This window comes from Camellia sinensis, chromosome 6 (genome assembly GCF_055761805.1).
Source record: "Camellia sinensis isolate YWXY chromosome 6, ASM5576180v1, whole genome shotgun sequence".
NCBI classification, from domain to species: Eukaryota; Viridiplantae; Streptophyta; class Magnoliopsida; order Ericales; family Theaceae; genus Camellia; species Camellia sinensis.
This window is the reverse complement of record NC_138966.1, coordinates 188,077,003-188,097,189: the sequence shown is the minus strand read 5'-3', so window position 1 is coordinate 188,097,189 and position 20,187 is coordinate 188,077,003. Positions and strand designations below refer to the sequence as shown.

The 20,187-nt window shown below is 30.0% G+C and overlaps 2 protein-coding genes across 6 annotated transcripts; one reads left to right on the top strand and one right to left on the bottom strand.

The window, feature by feature from the left end:
• Window positions 1–226: 226 nt before the first annotated feature.
• On the bottom strand, window positions 227–6,184 carry LOC114276283 (cyclin-T1-4). Of its 5 annotated transcripts, none has more exons than XR_014333667.1 (8): window positions 5,836–6,109; window positions 4,416–4,968; window positions 4,165–4,246; window positions 3,548–3,682; window positions 2,812–2,987; window positions 1,468–2,318; window positions 1,015–1,160; window positions 227–564 (listed from the first exon to the last, which is right to left on the bottom strand). XR_014333667.1 is itself a non-coding variant. In XM_028218067.2 (7 exons), the coding sequence occupies exons 2-7, from the start codon at window positions 4,961–4,963 to the stop codon at window positions 533–535; spliced, it is 1,119 nt and encodes a 372-aa protein (XP_028073868.2). In that variant the 5' UTR covers window positions 4,964–4,968; window positions 5,836–6,184; the 3' UTR covers window positions 227–532. The 5 variants fall into 5 exon arrangements, 1 of the variants encoding a protein (XP_028073868.2); XR_014333668.1 differs by having other exon boundaries at window positions 1,015–1,186; window positions 5,836–6,091; XR_014333666.1 differs by having other exon boundaries at window positions 1,015–2,318; window positions 5,836–6,105.
• Window positions 6,185–15,597: 9,413 nt separating this feature from the next.
• On the top strand, window positions 15,598–16,833 carry LOC114276282 (putative membrane-associated kinase regulator 1). The gene has a single exon (XM_028218066.2). The coding sequence runs from the start codon at window positions 15,727–15,729 to the stop codon at window positions 16,720–16,722; it is 996 nt and encodes a 331-aa protein (XP_028073867.2). The 5' UTR covers window positions 15,598–15,726; the 3' UTR covers window positions 16,723–16,833.
• Window positions 16,834–20,187: the final 3,354 nt, after the last annotated feature.

Here is a 20,187-nt window from a genome sequence, read left to right as displayed (position 1 = left end):
CTTTCTTGAAAACTTATACTTTTCTTGTGACCATTTACACCTTTAGTCATATAATATATTATTTTATTAATTTACCTGGAAAGTGACCTGCTTAGCAGGTCACCAATGTGTAAGTTTCCAAATATTTTGATATAACCCAATACATATAAATGTGTAAATGCAAAATAGAAGGGTGTAAGTACCTTGCATACCATATGCAAGGCACACATGAGAAAAGTCCAAGAAATTATCATCGAAAATTCTCTTTTGAAGTCACCAATCCCATAGTTCAAAAGGGGAGACAAATGCCACCATTCATCTGCATTACAACTCTCCTTTCAAACCCTAATTTGTACAGCAAGTGCACTGGTAAAGCTTGAAAATTAACATCACCTATCCGACAATGAACTAGTATATATGAATCATCATTAAAAGCCATACTCGAAAAATAAAATGAACTAACATATATATATATATATATATATACCCACATAGCTAACATTAACCATCAAGCTCAGCAGCAGTCCACTATATAGTCATCTTTTGTCATCTTCTAAAATAGCTCCATCAACTGCTGCGCTACATCTGGCATGGCATCAAATAGTCGCATAACGTTACCAAATAATCAAAATCATATAAGTATAAAACATATAGGAAAGAAGATTCTCATACAATCCAAAATAAAATAATAAAATAAAAATTTATGATGAATATTATTGAGTTTATTGGCTAAGCATTAATGCACGTAAATGAGTTCAGATGCAACGGGAAATTGTTTTGATTTTTATATCAATTGGATTAGAGTTGCATATAACACCAATCAAGTGCAATTCTGAAAGTACATGCCTAGGCCTAAAAAGCTTAATTAAAGACAAAAATCTCCAAATCCATAAACACCATGTAAGGTGACATTTGAAAACAGCAAGTTGGGATTCTGCTAAATCTTCAACAAATTTAATGGTTTAATAACTTTAGTGTCTGCTGATAATAAATATAAGAAAAAAAGAGCAATATTCAGCGTAATATATAGTATACCTTCAAGAATAAATGGAGATGCTTGGAACTCCACCCAGATATTCTGGCGCGAAGCAAGATCCATATTTAAATATTTGGCAGCTAAATATGCAGCTCCAGCAGCAATCTGATCTGGTTTAAATTGAAGCCACAGTGAGCTTCGAAGCCTGCATAACAATGTCCAACTTTAATACTGCATAAAAGAAATACAAAAGTAATCACTGTTTAGCATTGATTAAGAAATGAATGGGTAATCAGACAAACCCATCTGGACCAACATTAAAACGAAGAAGCAATGTCTCGTACAACATAGTATATTCACCACATTAACACATACATCAGCTTCAAAAAAAAAATTGGGCTGACCATATAAATCAGAAATAAAACAAAATAATAAATTAAAAACAATATAATAAGAGCTCCAAGTAATTAAATAAAAAAATAAAAAAGCAAGCCAAGGCAATTTTCCCTTACCAACCGATAAAGCAGCAACTCAGGAGAAATATTTTTCCAACAATGTTCTGCGAAATCACCAAGAGAGTACCAAAACTATATAGCAAACATATTATACCCATCTAGAGAACACATCAACTCCCAAGCCCAGTTCTGCTGCAGGAAAATTTCAAATAGAAAAAGGTAGAAGAAAGAAGCAACCCATGTTGTAATCAATTAAACCACCAAAACAAATGCCCATATCTTGTGCTCAATAAGCAACCCATGTTGCAATCAATTCACCAAAGCAAAGGCCTTTTTCTAGCTTCTATTTTCCTATTCAACAATGTCCTATAAAACTCGCCCAAATACCTTTTTCTATCTTCTTTTTTCCTATTCGACAATGTCCTATATTGACACCAAGCATATGGGAAACAACATTGAATGAAACTCACATGATTGATTCTATGACCACAAAGAAGTCAAAGTGAAATGGAAAAACTGGCTCTGGAGCATTTGTTGCATCTTTCTATAGCCAATGGGCAAGTCAAAAAATATATTCAGCTAAGCACATTTTTCTGGCTTCTTTTGCCTATTTAACAGTGCCCTATATGGACATTGCACACCGACAAGATGGGGAAACAACATTGAATGAAACCCACATGACTGATTTCATATGACCACAGAGAAATCAAAGCAAGATGGCAAAACTGATTCTGAAACATCTGTGGCTATCTTCTATAGCCAATGACTATAAGATATATTTATTGAACAGTATCCACAAACACATCGGTGGTTCAACTTTAGATGTAAAACAAAACTTTCCATGAACAGCATATCAATCCGCCGGCTAAGAATATCATACAGGCCAGCACGCTAATCTTGTATAGACCCTGCAATTATTTATCAATCCAAAAAATCAATATCCCATGCCACAACAACTACATAGAGCAATTACACAAGAGGCAACAACAAAACTATCAACACACAAATAACATCATTTCAAAAATTAGGTATGCAAACTTGATTGAAATTCAGACACCCACAGTCCAAAATATAAAAATAAAAATAAAAAATTAACAATAACAACCAGACAAGCAAATCTGAAACAACATTCCAACCAGCTCTTTGATAGATTATTTAAAACCAGCGCCAACAGAAAATGTCTAAGAGAGAACACAGTCAAGATTATTGCATAAGTATACATTGAAAATTCCAGGTCTGCACAACCAAATAAAAAAATTGGCAGGCACTCAATCCTTGCTATTTAATATTGCCTTAAAGCATCCTGAAGTAACCAATACAACAAACAGTGCACTTGTGAAACTCTTGGCATAAATTGTATTTTTTACAAAACCATGAAAATTATAGAAGTAATAAACTTACCCTTCACTGATTAAATACAGTGACAAATTCACCAAAACTGATTGTGACAGGCCTACTTTGTCAAGAATGGATGTAAGTGGAGCATATGGATGCTGAACGTTAAGCTCAAAATTAAGAGTTGATAATATCAATTGCTCAGCCTCAATCACCCGTTCCCGATACTGCTCAAACCAATCCTATTCAACAAGTGATCATGTTAGGAAAGCATATTAGACACACTAGCTCAAACGCGCCCAAATCAAAAGCATGACAACGTTTTATGCATAACAAATGTATATCCTCAAAAGTGATCCAGTTGGTCCACATATGTCCAAAAACATGATTCATTGTATAGCCTTAAATTTTAAAGTAGACATGTTGAAGAAACTACCCATCCAAATTGCACAACAGAAAGACACTTGTAATATCATTTGGTCATGCTAGAAGTTTTCATTCATTTGTGACATTGAAGTATACACTTCAAATTGAATAAATAAATAACTAAAACAGACACCTATTATGTAGTTGTGAAATCATAAGTTGGAATTTCATCAAGAAACAAATCTTTAAGGGTCCAAAACAGACAGCATTTCTCCGTGAAATGAAATTTTACATGCACCTGTTACTGTGCTTCACAAAAAACCCACAAAAAAAAAAAAAAAAGAAAGAGTACTTTCCCCCCTTTCGTTGGTTTTTTCCTTTCTTGAGATGGGGGAGGAATTGAGAAAGACAGGTAAATCACCAAAATGATACTCACAAGGGGGAGCAGATAAAAGAGGGAAGCGAGGTCCTGCTTGTGGAAAATTTCACATGATGCTTGCAACACATTGTTCAAAGGGCATGGCGTCTCCTCAGACTTTGCCGCCAAAAACAGAGCAGCAGTAGCAATCAACTGCAAGAGAATTGAATCAACAACAACAAACTCTTCATTGTAGATGCAAAATAAAAATTGACTGAAAATCAATACGAAGCACACATCAGCCCAGGGATAAGAAGGAAGAATCCAAGTAAATGGAATCTTTATGACAAAATCAACTAGTTGTCTTCACAAAGTTACCGATAACAAATTGCACAATCCAATGATACTAGAAAGAAAAATTCACACACACACACAGACACATCAATCATTATGGTTGTTTAATTAATGTATATATTTTGCAAAAGAATGGCTAAATCTTCCACCTCTAAAAGGTAATTACATTCTAGTTTCAGAAAAGGTCACATCCGAAAAAACAAAACAAAATCGAATAAAAGCTATACCTGGAAATGTTTCACAAAGAACATGAAATTATTTTTGCAAATTCTCACTGGCATCCTATAAAACAAGTTTACACAGATTTTGCAAAAATTAAGCATGAGAAATGAGCAACTCACAAATCTATCATGACAAGCATGAGATCTTCGAACAAAAAAACGGTGGCATAATACCATTGCAGTGCCAATAGTGGTTTGTGGCCTGCAAGCAAGTCCAGAAACAGAATAACTTTTTGTAAGGACTTTTATGAATGCACAATACAAAATAACTTCCACTGACCATTATTCAATATTTCAAATACACTGGCTAGACAGAAACCCTAGCTTCTGAAATATAATTAAAGATGTAAATGCAAAGACAAAGAGCTTACAAATCCAATCGCAATCCAAGATTCTGAAGGAAAGCACAATACGAGTAACGCAAGTGTGTTTCATGCAGTGCATCAATACCATCTTTTCTCGATGGAGAGCATCTCTCAATCTCATCCCTCGACATAAAGACCACATCATCATCCTCAAACTTTGCGCGATTACGCTTACTGGCAGTAGGCATGCATACATTGGCATCGGGTCTTGAAGGAGCAGGAAGGACTAAATTGTTGTCACATGTAGACGGGCCATTATTATAAGCATTGGGTTGCAAGTGTCTCCAACTGTCTTCCCAAGAAGAGGCAGAAAATTTTCTCCTTTTCAAAGAAGGTGCAGGGTCATCCTTAACATAATTAGCATGGTGGTTATACTCGTTAAACAGCATTGAATAGTCATGGAAATTGTAGTAATTTCTAATGCAGTTGCCATTGTCATTATAATTGTTCAAATTATTGGTACTGGGGATGGTAGAGTGGTTTCTATTGAAGTAGGACCTACACCCACCGAGGAAAGGGTCACCTCGTGAATGGTAAGTCCGCGAACGAGACATGGTTCCTGTTGGATATCCCAAAACACAAAACAAAAATCAAAAAAGGAACAAAAGGAACAAAAATTGAATTAGTAAAGATGTATTTGAATTAGTAAACACGCTGTAACTTTTTCCCACTGGAAACAAACTCAGCAACAACCTGGCCCTATATTGCTATAAGTATACACCAGAACTAGGTCCATAAAAAAAAAAAAACTTGCTTCCTTAGCTAACTTTGTCAGGAATGTTTCACAAGCCCAGACTAGGGGCAGAATGATGCTGAGGAGCCATGAGAAATGTATGTCATCTCTTGAACACAAACATATATCTGCATATATATATATATATATATAAACCAAAAATGCACCCCACCAATTACGTGTTTGTCCCAAAAAATCCCGAATCATCAATTTGTCATCATTTGCCAAGGATTGTTATAACTAACAAAGGTAAGTAATTTGATACTTGGATTCCCAGAACTCGTGCAGATTAATATATCCTAATTCTGTAACTAGGATTAAGTACTCAAACTCAACATAACAAACCATTATAAATGATCCATCCAATCTGTCAAACCAACGGTGGATAATGCAATGCTGTACCATTCCATATCAAGGTCGTACAACCCTCACACACACAAATATGCGTATAAAGATTTCAAGAACTATAAGCTTTAGTTAGCAGAAGTAAATACCTCTTTCAATCCACTAACTTGGAGCTAAAATTCCACAACTAGTACGGGAAAATTCTCAAAAAACAACTAAAGAATTTTCTAGGCATCCAAACAGACTCCAAATTGAAATCGATTTCCAAAAAAAAAAAAGAATTTCGATCAAATTGATCAAGCCTTAGATGATTAAAGTAAATAAATCGATAATTATAACGATAATTACCTGATGAAGCCGTCGTGTTGGATCGTGGACAAGGTCCTTGTGATCTGAAAGGAGTTGGAGATGAAATCTGAAGATCGATGTTTGCTTCAAGATTAGGGTTTGGTGAGAATGAAGTGCTTTGGGTTTTCACAAAAGCAATCGGTAACTCGGAAAAGAAAATTAAACAGATATAGAGAGAGAGAGAGAGAGAGTTGAGAGAGAGTTGAGCGAGAGGGAGGAGTCTTCAAAGAAAAAAAAGGATAAACCAATGAGGTATACGTGTAACGGTTCGCTTGGGTCGGGTGTCTAGCCCAAACCTGTCTTCTTGCCCCAAGTTAGAGAAAATTTTAGTGATTAGGTTTAAAATTTTAAATTTTTATAACTTTCAATGTGTATATTTGCTTCAACAATGTTAGAAATTTTAAAAACATTGGATAACTTACACTGGAATTTTTTTGAATTTGGGCCCAATTACATCTTACCTTCTAATTGTCTGAAAATTAATTTTTTATCCCTATAATTAATAGTCTCATTTCACAAATCTCCTTACTTATATAAAAGGTAACAATTCCTAAAAAAATAGAGCAAATTATATTGAAAAAAAAAAGTAAAGCAAGGGAAATAAAATAAAATAAATCAGAGAAAGTAAAGTAAAACAAGAAAAGAGAGAGTGTATGAGTTCAATATTTTTATTTTATCTAAATAATTACAATGACAAGCGCTTAGTGTAATTTTTCAAACTCCAACGGGTGATATATATTAAACCCAAATTTCAGGGATGTGAAAGTAATTTATTCAAAAAATTACTAATATTCTACATGATATTTGAGTGGTGCTATTAGCACCCCCACAAAGTCTTACAAATTATTAGAGGTGCTCGCGGTTTGGCGGTTCAGTTGCGACCAAAAGAATCTCAAATCCACCATCTATCCAAAACTAGACGGATTGAAAAAAATCAATCTAGAGCCGCCCGCTCGTCATTACGCATCTGTCCAAAATATGGCGGATCGATTCGATTCAGTCGATTTGGGCCGAATGATATATCCGATGCTCACTCCTATTTTGACACATTATCGTGTTGAAATGCGTAATGAAATTTGAAAATTTGAGTTCCATGATAGATGACTAATCTAATCTCTTTACTTTTTTGCCTGTTAATCAAATGGAATAATACTATATGTACTAATTAATATATTAATTAATAATATAATATAATTTAAGAGATTTTTTATATTTATAATTTGTATAATGAGTGGGGTCGATAATAATATCATAACTAGTATTGGTAAACTAATTAGTACACTTATTGATGCATGTAATACCACCGAATCAAATGTGATATTATTTTAAATTTTATTAATTAATACTCTTACTATGCATATCTACGCGCGGGCGCGCGCGCGTGTATTATTTAAGGTAGGAATGATGCATATCTACATTACATATTAAAATATAATGGATAGCATTTGGATCTTTCGGATTAATATTTTTTGATTTCACTATACCAAAACCATAAGCCTCTTGGGCTTAAAGTTGCTGCATTAGAGGTCTAACAAATCATATCAAAGACAGTTTAAAAAAAAAACTAATAATAATAAAAATAGGGTCTAGATTTTTTAAAGTGTTTTTTCGTAAAGTAATTTTAAAATAATTTTTTCAAATGGTTATACAAAAGTTTAGAGTACAATAGTGATAGTAAAATAGTTATGATAATCACTTTTAAAAAAAATTCAAGCATACAAGTAATTAGTCTAAAATCGCTTTATGAAAAATCCCTTTAAAATATCCAAATCCATTATATATATATATATATATATATGAGATGAGCACATAGCCTATTTTGAGAAGTAGGTTAAAAGTTAATTTTTTGACTTTTTAAAAAAAAAATCTATATTATATAAAGGAAATTGGGCTTCTAACTCACAAGTTTTGTGAGAGTTCCAAGTTCCCAATTTAAATTCCATAATTTTTTTATTTTAAAAAATTTAAGAAAAAATCAATTGGCTAACTCTTGTTCAAGCAAAAATAAATAAATACATGAAAATTAATATCACTTAATTTATGACTTTTAAATGGAAAATATATCAAATCTTAAAAAAATAAAAAGTACACTAAGGTCTAGTTTGGAAACAAGCTATTTTTGTAATTTTTTGACTTTTTAGCTAAAATATGAGGTAAAAACTAATCAGTGTGTTTGGTTTCAGTTTTTTTAAAATTGAGTTTTTTTTTTCATATTTTTTAGGTTTTAGTTAATATTTTTTAAATTTTAAGCAATTTTTTTACTTTTTTAAATACACCTTACTTAGATGTATCTAAATAGTAAAATACTTTTGAAAAAATATTTTTAAAAAATTATAAATAAATAAAAATACGAAAAATGTATTGAATTTTTATTTTATTTTTTTGTATTTTTTTGTATATAGTATATTTAAAAAAAAATTCACAAATGTTATACTTTTTAAATGTATTTATGTTAAATGTGTCTAAAAATTTTTTAAAAAATGCTTAAAATATTTAAAAAATTCATTGAAAATATTAAAATACAAAAAATTAAAAAAAGTAGAATTTTCTGAAAATTGTTTTCTAAAAACTGGAACCAAACAAGCTTATGTTTGGAATGACTTTTGATTTTTTACAAAAAGATGTGCAAAAAGTAGAGAAAAAAAATCTTTGATTTTTTAGTGATGATGTTGTCCGTCCCGGGTGGATGGGTCGGGTTGGTCCAGGCTCTTCAAGTTCCGGTTTAGGGTGGTGATTCCGTCAAATGACCTGCATGCAAGTCCAAAGGGGAACGGGGCAGTCCCCCAATGAACCCTCCGGCGTGAGAATTAGTAGAGGAAGAAGGAAATGTAGAGAGAGAGATGGATAGATAAAAAACTTAACCTTTCTCTTGTCTTTCTATTCTTACTTATATCATTTGGTAATCATTTCACTGTCCCTTGTGACGTGCCCCCCTTCCGCCGAAAGCCTGTGCCGTAGCTTACCTTGTTCAAGGTGAGGGGGCTCTGTTCCGACGGGGGGTGTTGTCGTAATAAATGCTGTGATGGGATGCATTAATGGTGATGTGTTGTGGTAATAACTCTGCAGATCTTTGTCTACTGATGTGGCCCGTGTTCCACCTGCCATATGCCCGAGTGCCATTGGCCCCCCATGTCTAGATGGCCTCCAGTTGTCCTGGGCTTTGCCAACTGGGTTATGCTATTGGTCCTAAGCGATGGGTTCGGGGTGGTTTGCTGTGGGCCGTATGCCTCGTGGGCCTATCCATGTCATTTAGTATAGGTTATAGGCTTTTTATTTTTTTAGTAACTTTTTAGCTATAATACTCACATGCCAAACGAAGCCTAATCAATTTCAAAATTCAAATTTGAGGGTCACTACATATGGAAAGTAATCTATTAATTTAAATTTAAAATTACAATGATCTACCCCATGATTTGTAAGTTTTAAATACAAATTTAAAATTATCATAATTAACTCATAATTTTTGTATTTAGAAGCAATAAATGTGACATTGAGATTATTTCTATGTTTTGCAAAAAAAATACTTTTAAGAAGAGATATTATGAGAGTTTCAAAACCTTTTACAAATCTATATATACTATTATGATTGAAAAGCGTTGTCATCCTAAAGTTGCAATTTTTTTTTTTATTTTGTTTAATTTTTGTTAGAATTATGCTACGTAGCTCAAATCCTTTCTTCCCCCGAATCCCCCGAACTCAAAACGACGTTGTTTCGTCGTTTTGAAATTTTTTTTTTTTTTTTCAATCAGAAAAGAAGAAGAAGAAGTAGAAGAGAAGAAAAAGAAGAAGAGAATAAGAAGAAAGAGGCAGAGGCGGAGGCGACGGCGGCCAGAGGCGGAGGCGACGGCGGGCGGAGCTACGACGATCGACGACGAGTTGCGACGATCGGCTGGGTGATCTACAATCGATCGGCGGAAGCGGAGGGGCCCTCTCTCTCTCTCTCCATTCCCTCTTCCCCTCCTCTTTCTCTTCTCCTCTCTTCTCTCTCTCTTTCTCTTTCTCTCCCTCTGTTTCAGACTTTCAGACTACATAAGAAGAAAAAAAAGAAGAAAAAAAAAAAAAAGAAATTGCCCAAAACAACGTCATTTTGGGCAGTCGGGGGATTCGGGGGGAAAATCATTTTCTTTTTTGTTAATATGTGTTATAATATGATTGGTTTATAAATTAATTTTATATTCTAAAAATAAAATTTTAAATTTAGATTCTTCCTTAAATTATGTTACACAATATTCATTCCTTAATTTCGGCATCTCGTATTAAATTATAAAATAAAATTTTAAATTTAAATTCTTTTTAAAATTATGTTACTACAATTAATTTATAAACAAATAATATTGTGACACATATTAACAAAAATTAAACAAAATCAAAAAAAAAATTAAACTGTAAGCTTTAATAATTTATGCATCGTTTATTAAATTATAAAATAAAATTTTAAATTTAAATTATGTTACTACAATTAGAATGGGATCAATATTCACATATATGTCATAATGATGTGTTATTATATCATTAGTCTAAACATAATATGTTATTAAATACACATATTCAAATTATTAATCACCATTAAAAGTCTACATTTTTATTTTTTGGGATAAATTACAAATACACCTTCTGAGATTTGAATAAATACGAATTGCCCCAGTAGTTTTGGAAATTACATTCCATCCCCAGAGGTGTCTAATTTCATAACAAATCACCGATTTTATTAATAAATCATCAAGTCAATTAATAATTTTTAATGATGTTGGAAATATGTTTCAATTAATAATTTAGGTAATTTTATTATTGTATAGGAGAAGTAATTATGAATTTCATTTTTTTTAGTTATTTTTGTTAAATAAAAAATAGGGCAAATTACATATACACCCCTCCAGGTTTGGTTAAATTACAGATACCTCCCTAAGGTTTCGGAAATTACATCCCGCCCCCTGAGATTTGTATTTTCATAACAATTTACCCCCTGAGGTTTATATTTCATAACAAATTACCCCCTAATTTCTTATGCAAATATAGCATTCAGGGGGGAATTCGTAATTTCTCAAACCTCAGGGGGGTATTTGTAATTTTGTCAAACCTGGAGGGGTGTATATGTAATTTGCCCTAAAAAATACTAACAATGAGGTATTTGTAATTTTTCAAACCACATGGAGTAATTTGTACTTTAAGCAATCCTAAGGGGGTATATTTGTAATTTATCCTATTTTTTGTTATTTTTGGTTTTAAATTTTATCAAATATATATATATATATATATATATGTCCTTCTAAATTACAAGGACTTAAATAATAAATTTTTTTAAATACAAATATTTTTTTAATAAAATACAAAAATATTAAAAAAATGAATGACTTTTTTAATAATTGTCAAACATAATGGATTCTATTTTTTTTTTAATCTCAATTGTCAATTAAACAAATTAAAACAATAAAATATTTTTTTTTGACTTAAATAGTTAAGAATTGACTTTTTCTTAAATCAAATAGAAAGAAATATTTTTTTTTCTATTAAAAATGATAGTTGGTGAAACTTTTTCTTATATAATAAAAAAAGAAAATAGGAGTTACATATGATAATTTATTGTTTCAGCAATGCTATATATGCACACTTTCACCCACAATGATGTGACAAGGAATTGGACTCCATGTCATTGAGTGTATAGCAAATTAAGAGTTGACTTGACACAAGATATCACATCATTATGGATAAACTGTTGGGTTTTTTTTTTTCTTTTTTTGTAGGTCTCAAATATTTTTATTATTATTCATCTAGACTTTTTTAGTCTTTGCGAACATAGTGGATCCTGTTAAATTTTTTTTTTTTAATCTCAGTTGTCAATTAAACAAACTAAAATAAAAAATTAAAAAAAAATGGCTCAAATTGCTAAAAAGTGAGTTTTGCTAAAACAAATAGAAATAAATGTTGTTTTTCTAATAAAAGAGATGGTTCGTGAACTATCTTTTTTATTTTGAAAAAAGAAGGTTATAGGTTATAGGTAATAATTTATTGGTCATCTATAATTATTTTCAGATCAAATGAGAATATCATTCTAATTTATTTTTTTTTACATTTTTTTATACGTATACTTTTATTTTGTAGAAATTTAATTATATTATATTTAAATATTTTTTGTAATTTTTAAATTGAAAATATTTTTTTAAGAAATAATATTTAAATTATTTTATGCCATTATAAAATATAATTTTTTTTAATATCAACTTATTCAATGATCCCTTTCTAAAAGGTATATTTGTTTTTGTTCATTAATATTAAATTTTTAATTAATATTATTTATTATTTAAAAAATAAGTTAGCAAATAATTTTATATATTTATATATAAAATTTTGTTTCAATTGCTCAAGTTATTTGGTACCTTTGTCAAAGTCCATTTAAATTTATTCGAATTTTTGAATTTTACATAACCGAATTAAAAATTATGTTGTACAATCTTTAAAATTTTACAGGTTTGACTCGGGTTGCTTAGGTTGAACTCGTTCAAATTTGCAACTTTAGCAATGGTGTTGAAAGTTACATTATTGAAATTGTGACAAATTTAAAATTGATACAAAAATTGTAATAAAATTGTAAAACTTAAATTATAAGTTTCATCACTTTGCTTGATTTAAGTTTTCTAAAAACACTTTGTAAAAAATTCTACTTTTTTATTTTTCGTATTTTTTTTGTTTTGCTGATTTTTTTAATACTTTAAGCATTTTTTTTTTTATTTTTAGACGCACGGAACATAAATACACTTAAAAAATATAATTTTTGTGAATTTTTTAAAAAATTTCACTAAATACCAAAAAAATACAAAAATTCAATATATTGTTATATTTTTGTGTATTTATTAATTTTTTAAAATATTTTTTGACAAATATTTTTTCACAAATACACTTAAAAAGTATAATTTTTGTATAGCAAAAATACAAAAAATATATATATATATATAAATTCAGTATATTTTTCGTATTTTTGTATATTTATTAATTTTTTAAAATATTTTTTCACAAATATTTTGTTTTTTAGACACATCTAAGTAAGATACATTTAAAAAAGTAAAAAAATGCTTAAAATTTTAAAAATATTCACAAAAACAAAAAAAGATATGAAAAACAAAAAAAACTCAAACCAAACACATTTTATTGTCTTTTTTATTTTCATAATTTACATATAAAAATCTAACTATTTATATTATTTTATATAAATATATTTTTTTAATTTTTTCACATCCCGTGCATAGCACGGGTTTTTACTAGTATATAAAAAATAAAAAGATAATGTACTCTAAAAAAAGTCAAAAATTAATTTTTTGACTTTTAACTAAATTGCTAAAATAAGCTACCTGTGCTAATTAATTTAACTTTGCCTTTACATGAATATAAAAAATTTAATATTATATATATTAGAGATTTGCGATATTGATTCCTGACATAAAATTGAAAAATGCATAATAATAAGCATATAATTAAAATTAACAAGGTTACATTCACATAATTTTTCTTCTTAAATTCTTCTAAATGTGTGTTTTAATCGATAAAAAATTTTTTTTTTATCAGTCATAATTATTTTCTTATTGATCATAAACACATTCAGAAAGGCTGAAAGAAAAAAAAAATTGTACGAATGAATTCTTTTTGAAAAAATGCTTGGTCCAATAAAATAGAGGAGTCCAACTCTATCCGAATGACGTGATGAACGATCGTCCGAATGACCGATGTCACCCAATTAACCGCAACTGTCACTCTTCTCATCTGATGTATCGACCAGGATTTTTTCATATGAGTGATTGAACAATTGATATATACAATTTCAAATAATTTAAACGAGTCAAAATTGAGTGAACGTAATATATTATTAATTAAAATGAAGGAATGGTCCAGTCACTCTAAAGGTTATTTTAGAAAAATAATTAAAAATTGATTTTTTAATTTTTTAAAAATAATATATAAAAAATAATATAATTTAAAATAAATTAAAAACTTACTTTTAACTACTAATGGTGTGTTTGGTTGAGGGATTTGGAAAGGGAAATGGAAAAGGTATGTGAAACTATGTGAAATATAGGCATGATTTATTCACATTTCACCTACCTTTTCTATTTTTCTTTCTAAATCTCTCTCCAAATCTCTCAATCAAACACAGCCTCCGTTTGGGAAGTGGGTTGGCTTTTTGACTTTTTTGGCTATTTTAGCCTGGGCTAAAAAGTTTGGTTTGGGAAGGGCTTTTTGGCTTTTTGGCTTTTTTAATTTTTTTTTGTGAGAGAAGAGTGTAATGATTATGGGTTGGATGTGATGTTTTGTTTGTTATGGCTAAAATAGCCTATTTTGTTTTTTATGGCTAAAATAGCCAAAAAAAAACCCAAAAACTTACTTCCCAAACGGTGCCACAGTATAAACGGATCCCAAAAGAACCATAACTGTAACTCATGGTTCATCCCACCTTCCACGTTTAAAGCACGTGACACCTAACTACGTTATGCACTACTCCTCCTCACACAGCACATGATGAGTGAGCATGGTGGAGAGAGAGAGAGAGAGAGTGTGTGAGAAAGAGATGAGACGTTTCACTGAGTCCCATGTGAACTTTCAAATGTCCAAATCGAACTCATTACGCGGTAGTGTAGTGAGAGTACGTATCGGCGGTGTTTGAGGAGTAAATTTTTGATTTTTTTGATTTTTTTTATTAAAAAATAAATTAATTATAAAATTAAAAAAAATAATCCAAATAAAATAACATATCAAATCTTATAATTATTTTATTTTTTCTCTCACAAACATTACATTTAACTATAAAAAAATTTAATTATCTTCTCAAACACAAAATTTTTACTCCAATAATATTTTTTTTTTGTTTTTTTTTTTAGTTATTTCTCCAATAATATTAATATCCCATAACTAAAAAAAAAACCAACCTCCCGAACACACACGGTGTGTTTCTTTCACCACCCCACCAGCTTTAGTTACGTGTGTAAAACATGAATCCGTTATGATTTTATTTTATTTTATATATATATATATATATATTTTTTTTTTTTTCTGGCCAAAGCAAAATATTTTAAACAAACGGTAATGGATAGTTATTCAGACACAATTTTGTACAGATTTTATTATTAAAATAATGTGATAATATAATTTTTGTGATTAAATTTCACTTCGATAAACACATTTAAATGACAGGTAATAACTCATACACAAAAATATTTCAAGAGAAAATTTGTATGACTTAAATTTATTTAATGTAATTTTACAATATTTAAATTAAATCTAAATTATATAATAATTTTTTTAATATTTTTTTACACATGTATCTTTATTATTCTCAATTTAAGCAATACAATTTTTTGCTATCTCTCAACATATATATTCACATAATTATTTTTTAATTTTAACCCTTAATATTTTAAGTTTTTTTCAATTTATTTATAAAATTAATTTTTATTCAAAATTAGAGAGAAAATACTATATATTAGCTGCCACATGAGATAAAAAAATATATTAGTGTGTTAATATTTAGGTTTATGTTAAAAGTGTGAATTATATAATAATATTTTTTTTATGTACTATCAAATGTGTCATATACTATATAATTTTAGATATAAATTAATTTTTAGAGTTAATTTAAAATTAAAAATAAAATTTTAAGAATCAAAATAAAAAAAAAATGATCAAATAAAAAAAATTAAAAAAAAAAGACAAAAATGTAGTAGCTTTTATTATATCTCCACTATAATTTATAAGAGGCCATCATGTAAGTAGTTTCCGCAACCTCTATTCTTCATTTGCTTCCAATTCCACCACAACTCTCTCTCTCTCTCTCTCTCTCTCTCTCCAAAGCTTCATTGATCTGAACATGTAGTACTACAAACCAGAAAAAAATAAAAAATAAAAAAAATGGGGAGGAAAACAGAGAAAAACCACCCCAAGTCTCACACTCTACCTTCATCCCCAACTCATTCATTCTCTTCTTCCTCCTCCTCAGACTTTGAATTCACAATCTCTCTCTCCCCTCTCAAATCCTCCTCCACCACCACCACCACCACCACCACCACGACGCACCACCACCTCTGCCCCGCAGACGAGCTCTTCTACAAGGGCCAACTCCTCCCCCTCCACCTCTCCCCCCGCCTCTCCATGGTCCGCACCCTCCTTCTCTCCTCCTCCAGCACCTCCTCTTCCTCCGACACCACCGCCACCGCCTCCCGCGACTCCACCGCTAGCACCACCACCGACTGCGACTCCTCCCGACCCAGCTCCGTCGCCGAAGAAGACGAACTCAAACGCCTCAACACCACCTTCCACCACCACCAGCAGATCAAAAAGCCCAAGTACTTCTCTCTCTCTAGATTCTCTTCCGTTTTCCGCAAATCCCGCGACTCCGACGATAACCCATCTGGGTCCTCCGTCAAACGCATGAGCGCAACAGCCAAGGAAGTCATACGCAAGTACTTGAAGAAAGTGAAGCCATTGTATGAAAAGTTATCGCAAAAACAGAATCAGAAAGTGGGAAATGTGTCCGATTTGGGGGTGAAAATCGACGGATCTGTGAAGGAAAGAGGAACAGATGTAGTACCCATTGTTGAGAACTCGAGGAAGGACAACAATGGAGTCCTTTCGCATTCGTTTTCGGGGAATTTGGGGTACCCGAGAAAGAGAAGAAGCATTGTTTCAAGCTGTCCATCGTCGATGCGATCGTCTCCGAGTCATTCAGGGATTCTGTACCGAAACGGGTTTTCGGGTTTCAACAACAACGCCAACAATCCGGTGAGAGGAGTGGGTTATGCTGATGCGTCGTCAATGGAAGAGTTGCAGAGTGCGATTCAAGGAGCCATAGCTCATTGCAAGAACTCCATGGTTCAGAATAAGAGTCTGGTCAGTGATGAGATGTAGAAAAATAAATTAAAAAAATTTAATTAATTTCAGATGCTTTCTTTGGTTTTGGATCTTAGTAGTCACGAGGACTTGACATATTTAATTTAACTTTTTCTTTTTATTTGTTCAGTGATATTTTTTAACTTCAATAATTTTAATTTTATAATTGTTATAGTTGTGTGTGAAATATTATTTACAATGTCACGTCTTATCACTATATTGATAACAGAGTTTATTAAACTAAAAGTTAATCAATGGCTCGTGATTAGCATGCCATTTTTAATTTTTATTGACTATGATTAGCCAAATCAACAAAAGTAATGTATGTGTAAAATTATTTTGTGATTTGAAATTTTGAGTTTAATTATGATAAAAAAGTGTTTAATATTCTTCGCCTCTTAGTTTGAAAATAAATTTTTTAACCCTTTTTTTATAGCTATTTTAGACTGGGTAAAAAAATTTGTTTGAAATAAATTTTTAATTTTTAATTTTTTATAATTTTGTGAGAAAAAAAAATAAAATAATTATAATTTGAACGTGATATTTTATTTTATTAATTTTTTAATTTATTTTATCTTTTAGTGGACTAAATTAATTTAAACCATTTTGACAAAATAGGGCCTTTGTGAAGTTGTGTGTAGTTATTTATCACTTCTAAATTTGGGCTTGATGTATTTGTTGAACATGCTACGATTGTTAGGCTGAAAGCATTATTGAACTTTTGATTTGAAAATAGTGGTGCTTGCAATATGAGAATGTGATGCAGAGACCTCTTGAAAAATTGTTAGATATTTTTAAAGTATCCCATGACATTGTGTATATACTTTATCAAAATTGTAACTCATATTAAATGAGTCATTTTTTTTTCTTAATTATCTAACAAAATAAATTAGCATGTTTCAAAATAATTGTATTATAGTTGAATTTTTTTTATTTTTAAATGTAAATTTACCACATACGGAAGATTTATACCAACAACAATGTTAGGAATCTAGAAATTTTGGGCAGGAAAATACATAAAATAAGCATTGTGTGATTGAGATTTATTTCAAATGTAAGTTTCACTATATAAGAATTAAATTTGGATTATACATCACAATTAAGAATAAATTTCTTAACATTTTTTCTGAGACTCTCTTTTTTGTTTGTAGCACGCACCCAAAAAAAAAAAAAAAAAAAAAAAACCTAACATTCCATAAAAATAAAATTATTTTGAACTTTAGGTCTCATTTGATAATATATTATTTTAATAATTTTTTAATTTTTTATAAAAAAAATAAAAAGAATGATATAATAATATATAATAATTTTTTAATATTTTAACTAAAATATATAATTCACAAGGCGTTAAGTCAAGAAAATTACACAATTTTTCGTTTTATTGGACCACATCTGTTATGAGGTCAACAGTTGATGCTAGTTACTTCCAAAGCTCATAAAGATGACTTACTGTCATGTTAACATCACCGGCTTTCATGTATTTTTTTTAATGGTTTTTGACTTCATACATAATATTAATTAATTAATTATTTATTTTTTCTCATGTTTCAAATGGTTTAAGAGAATCTTCCATGTGAGGTGTGCAGGATGGATTAATTGAATGTTTAGTCTACTGTGATTGTATAACACAATTATTTGATAATTGTATAATAACGTAGCTATCTTCAAAGTTATTCTACTTTTGAATTTGAAATTCCCTAGGTTAGCCAAGAGGTCGTGACAATTTGATAAGATTTTGAGATATAAAGTTTGGAGCAAGGATCCTCTAGAGTGATTTTTTCCTAAAATTTCCTAGAGTGTTATATTGTGTGGTTGAGATTTACTGGCAAGTCACATCAGAAAAATTGATGTGACTTGCCAGTAAATCTCAACCACACAATGTAGCACTCTAGGAAACTTTAGGGAAATTTCACTCTAGAGGATCCTTGGCGTAAAGTTTGAGGTTTTACGTTTCAATTTCTCTAGAGTTAGTTAACTATATTATATATATAACTAAATGTAGTTATTAAGTCAAAAAGCTCCAAAATTTGAATCCTAAATTCTTATAATTTTAAAGAAAGAAAATATTACGTGGCACTTCCCTTCACCTTATTTCCCACTCTTCAAGCCTTCTCACTCCTTCTTCCTATATAAAATATAAAATTAAAAAATAATAAAATATTCATCCATATCCTTCACCAATAATAATATTTATCTCAAAATAATAAAATATTCATCCATATCCATTACCCACAATAATATCTATCTTATTCTCAATCTCAATTTATAAAAAAAAAGAAGAAAAAAAAAAAAAGAAACCAAGAACTTCTACAACTTCCACACACACATTTCTCTATTAAGTTTATTCCAGCCATCTTTTATTTGCTCATAACAACTCATCTTCCCCATTGTTATATTTTTCAAGTTTGATTATCTGCAAAAATCATTACAAGGTCAGTGTAATATTATTTCTTACTTTATATGCATTTTTTCAGCGTTTGTTACTTTGAGTGTATATATATATATTTTTCAATATTTTTCAGTTCATCTACAAATTTTTTCATTTTCTTCATTTTTATGCTCATAATATTATTTCTTACTTTATATGTACTTTTTCAGTGTTTATTACTTTTGTGTGTATATATTTCTTTTTTTTTCATTATTTTTCAGTTCATTTACACATCTTTTCATCTTCTTTATTATTACATTTTGCATGATTTGAGCTTTCTTACTTTAAAATTTTTAATTTGCGTTTGTTTTTCAATTTATTCAGATTCGAAACTCATCAAATCTTGAATTTAATTTAATTTATTTTATCTCATGTCTATCACACCATCACACTTATTAATGGCTTCGTGCAAACATTCAAATTCAAGAAGATTAGCTCTGCATAAAGTTAATCTCACATTTGCTCCTTCAAGCTCTCTCAAATGAGAGTTCTTTGGATCATCTACAACCAATATACACCCACTTAACAATACAATCACACACAACAGCTTCAAAACCTTAAACACAATTTCTCAATTTTTAAATTTTTAAATTTTTAAAAATAAAAATATATTTGGCTTAAAGTGATTGGTACATCTAACAATATTTAATTTTAAAATTTTAAAATCTTTAAATTTTATCTGAACATGTCCAATTTAAAATTGAAAAATGATTAAAACCCCTTTTCCCCCACCCCTTTTGACCCCCTCTCTTTTCTGATTGGCCAATTTTTCTTTTTCTTTTTCTTTTTTTTTCCCTTCTCCTCCAATCACCACCCGCCACGTGTGTGTGGGGTGGTGGGAGTTGGTGATTGAGGGGGTCTCAATCACAGCCCTATTTGATTTTTTTTTTTTTTTACAATATTAGAAAGAAAAAAAAGTGGCTCAATATATTATCTAAATTTTGAATTATTACACATAGCATAATATTACTGGATTTAACATTTAAATTTTAAAATTAACCAAAATATCTAACTACATGATTTGAGGAATTTCAATACTTTATTATGAATTTTCC

What these genes read in the sequence shown, in the direction of transcription:
- LOC114276282 (XM_028218066.2), top strand. Translation starts at nt 15,727, where the DNA reads ATGGGGAGGAAAACAGAGAAAAACCACCCCAAGTCTCACACTCTACCT.
- LOC114276283 (XM_028218067.2), bottom strand. Translation starts at nt 4,963, where the DNA reads ATGTCTCGTTCGCGGACTTACCATTCACGAGGTGACCCTTTCCTCGGT. An exon ending in TCTTTTATCTGCTCCCCCTT is followed by an intron (nt 2,988 to 3,547) that starts GTGAGTATCATT and finishes CTTGTTGAATAG; the next exon opens with GATTGGTTTGAGCAGTATCG. An exon ending in ATCTCCATTTATTCTTGAAG is followed by an intron (nt 565 to 1,014) that starts GTATACTATATA and finishes ATGCCATGCCAG; the next exon opens with ATGTAGCGCAGCAGTTGATG.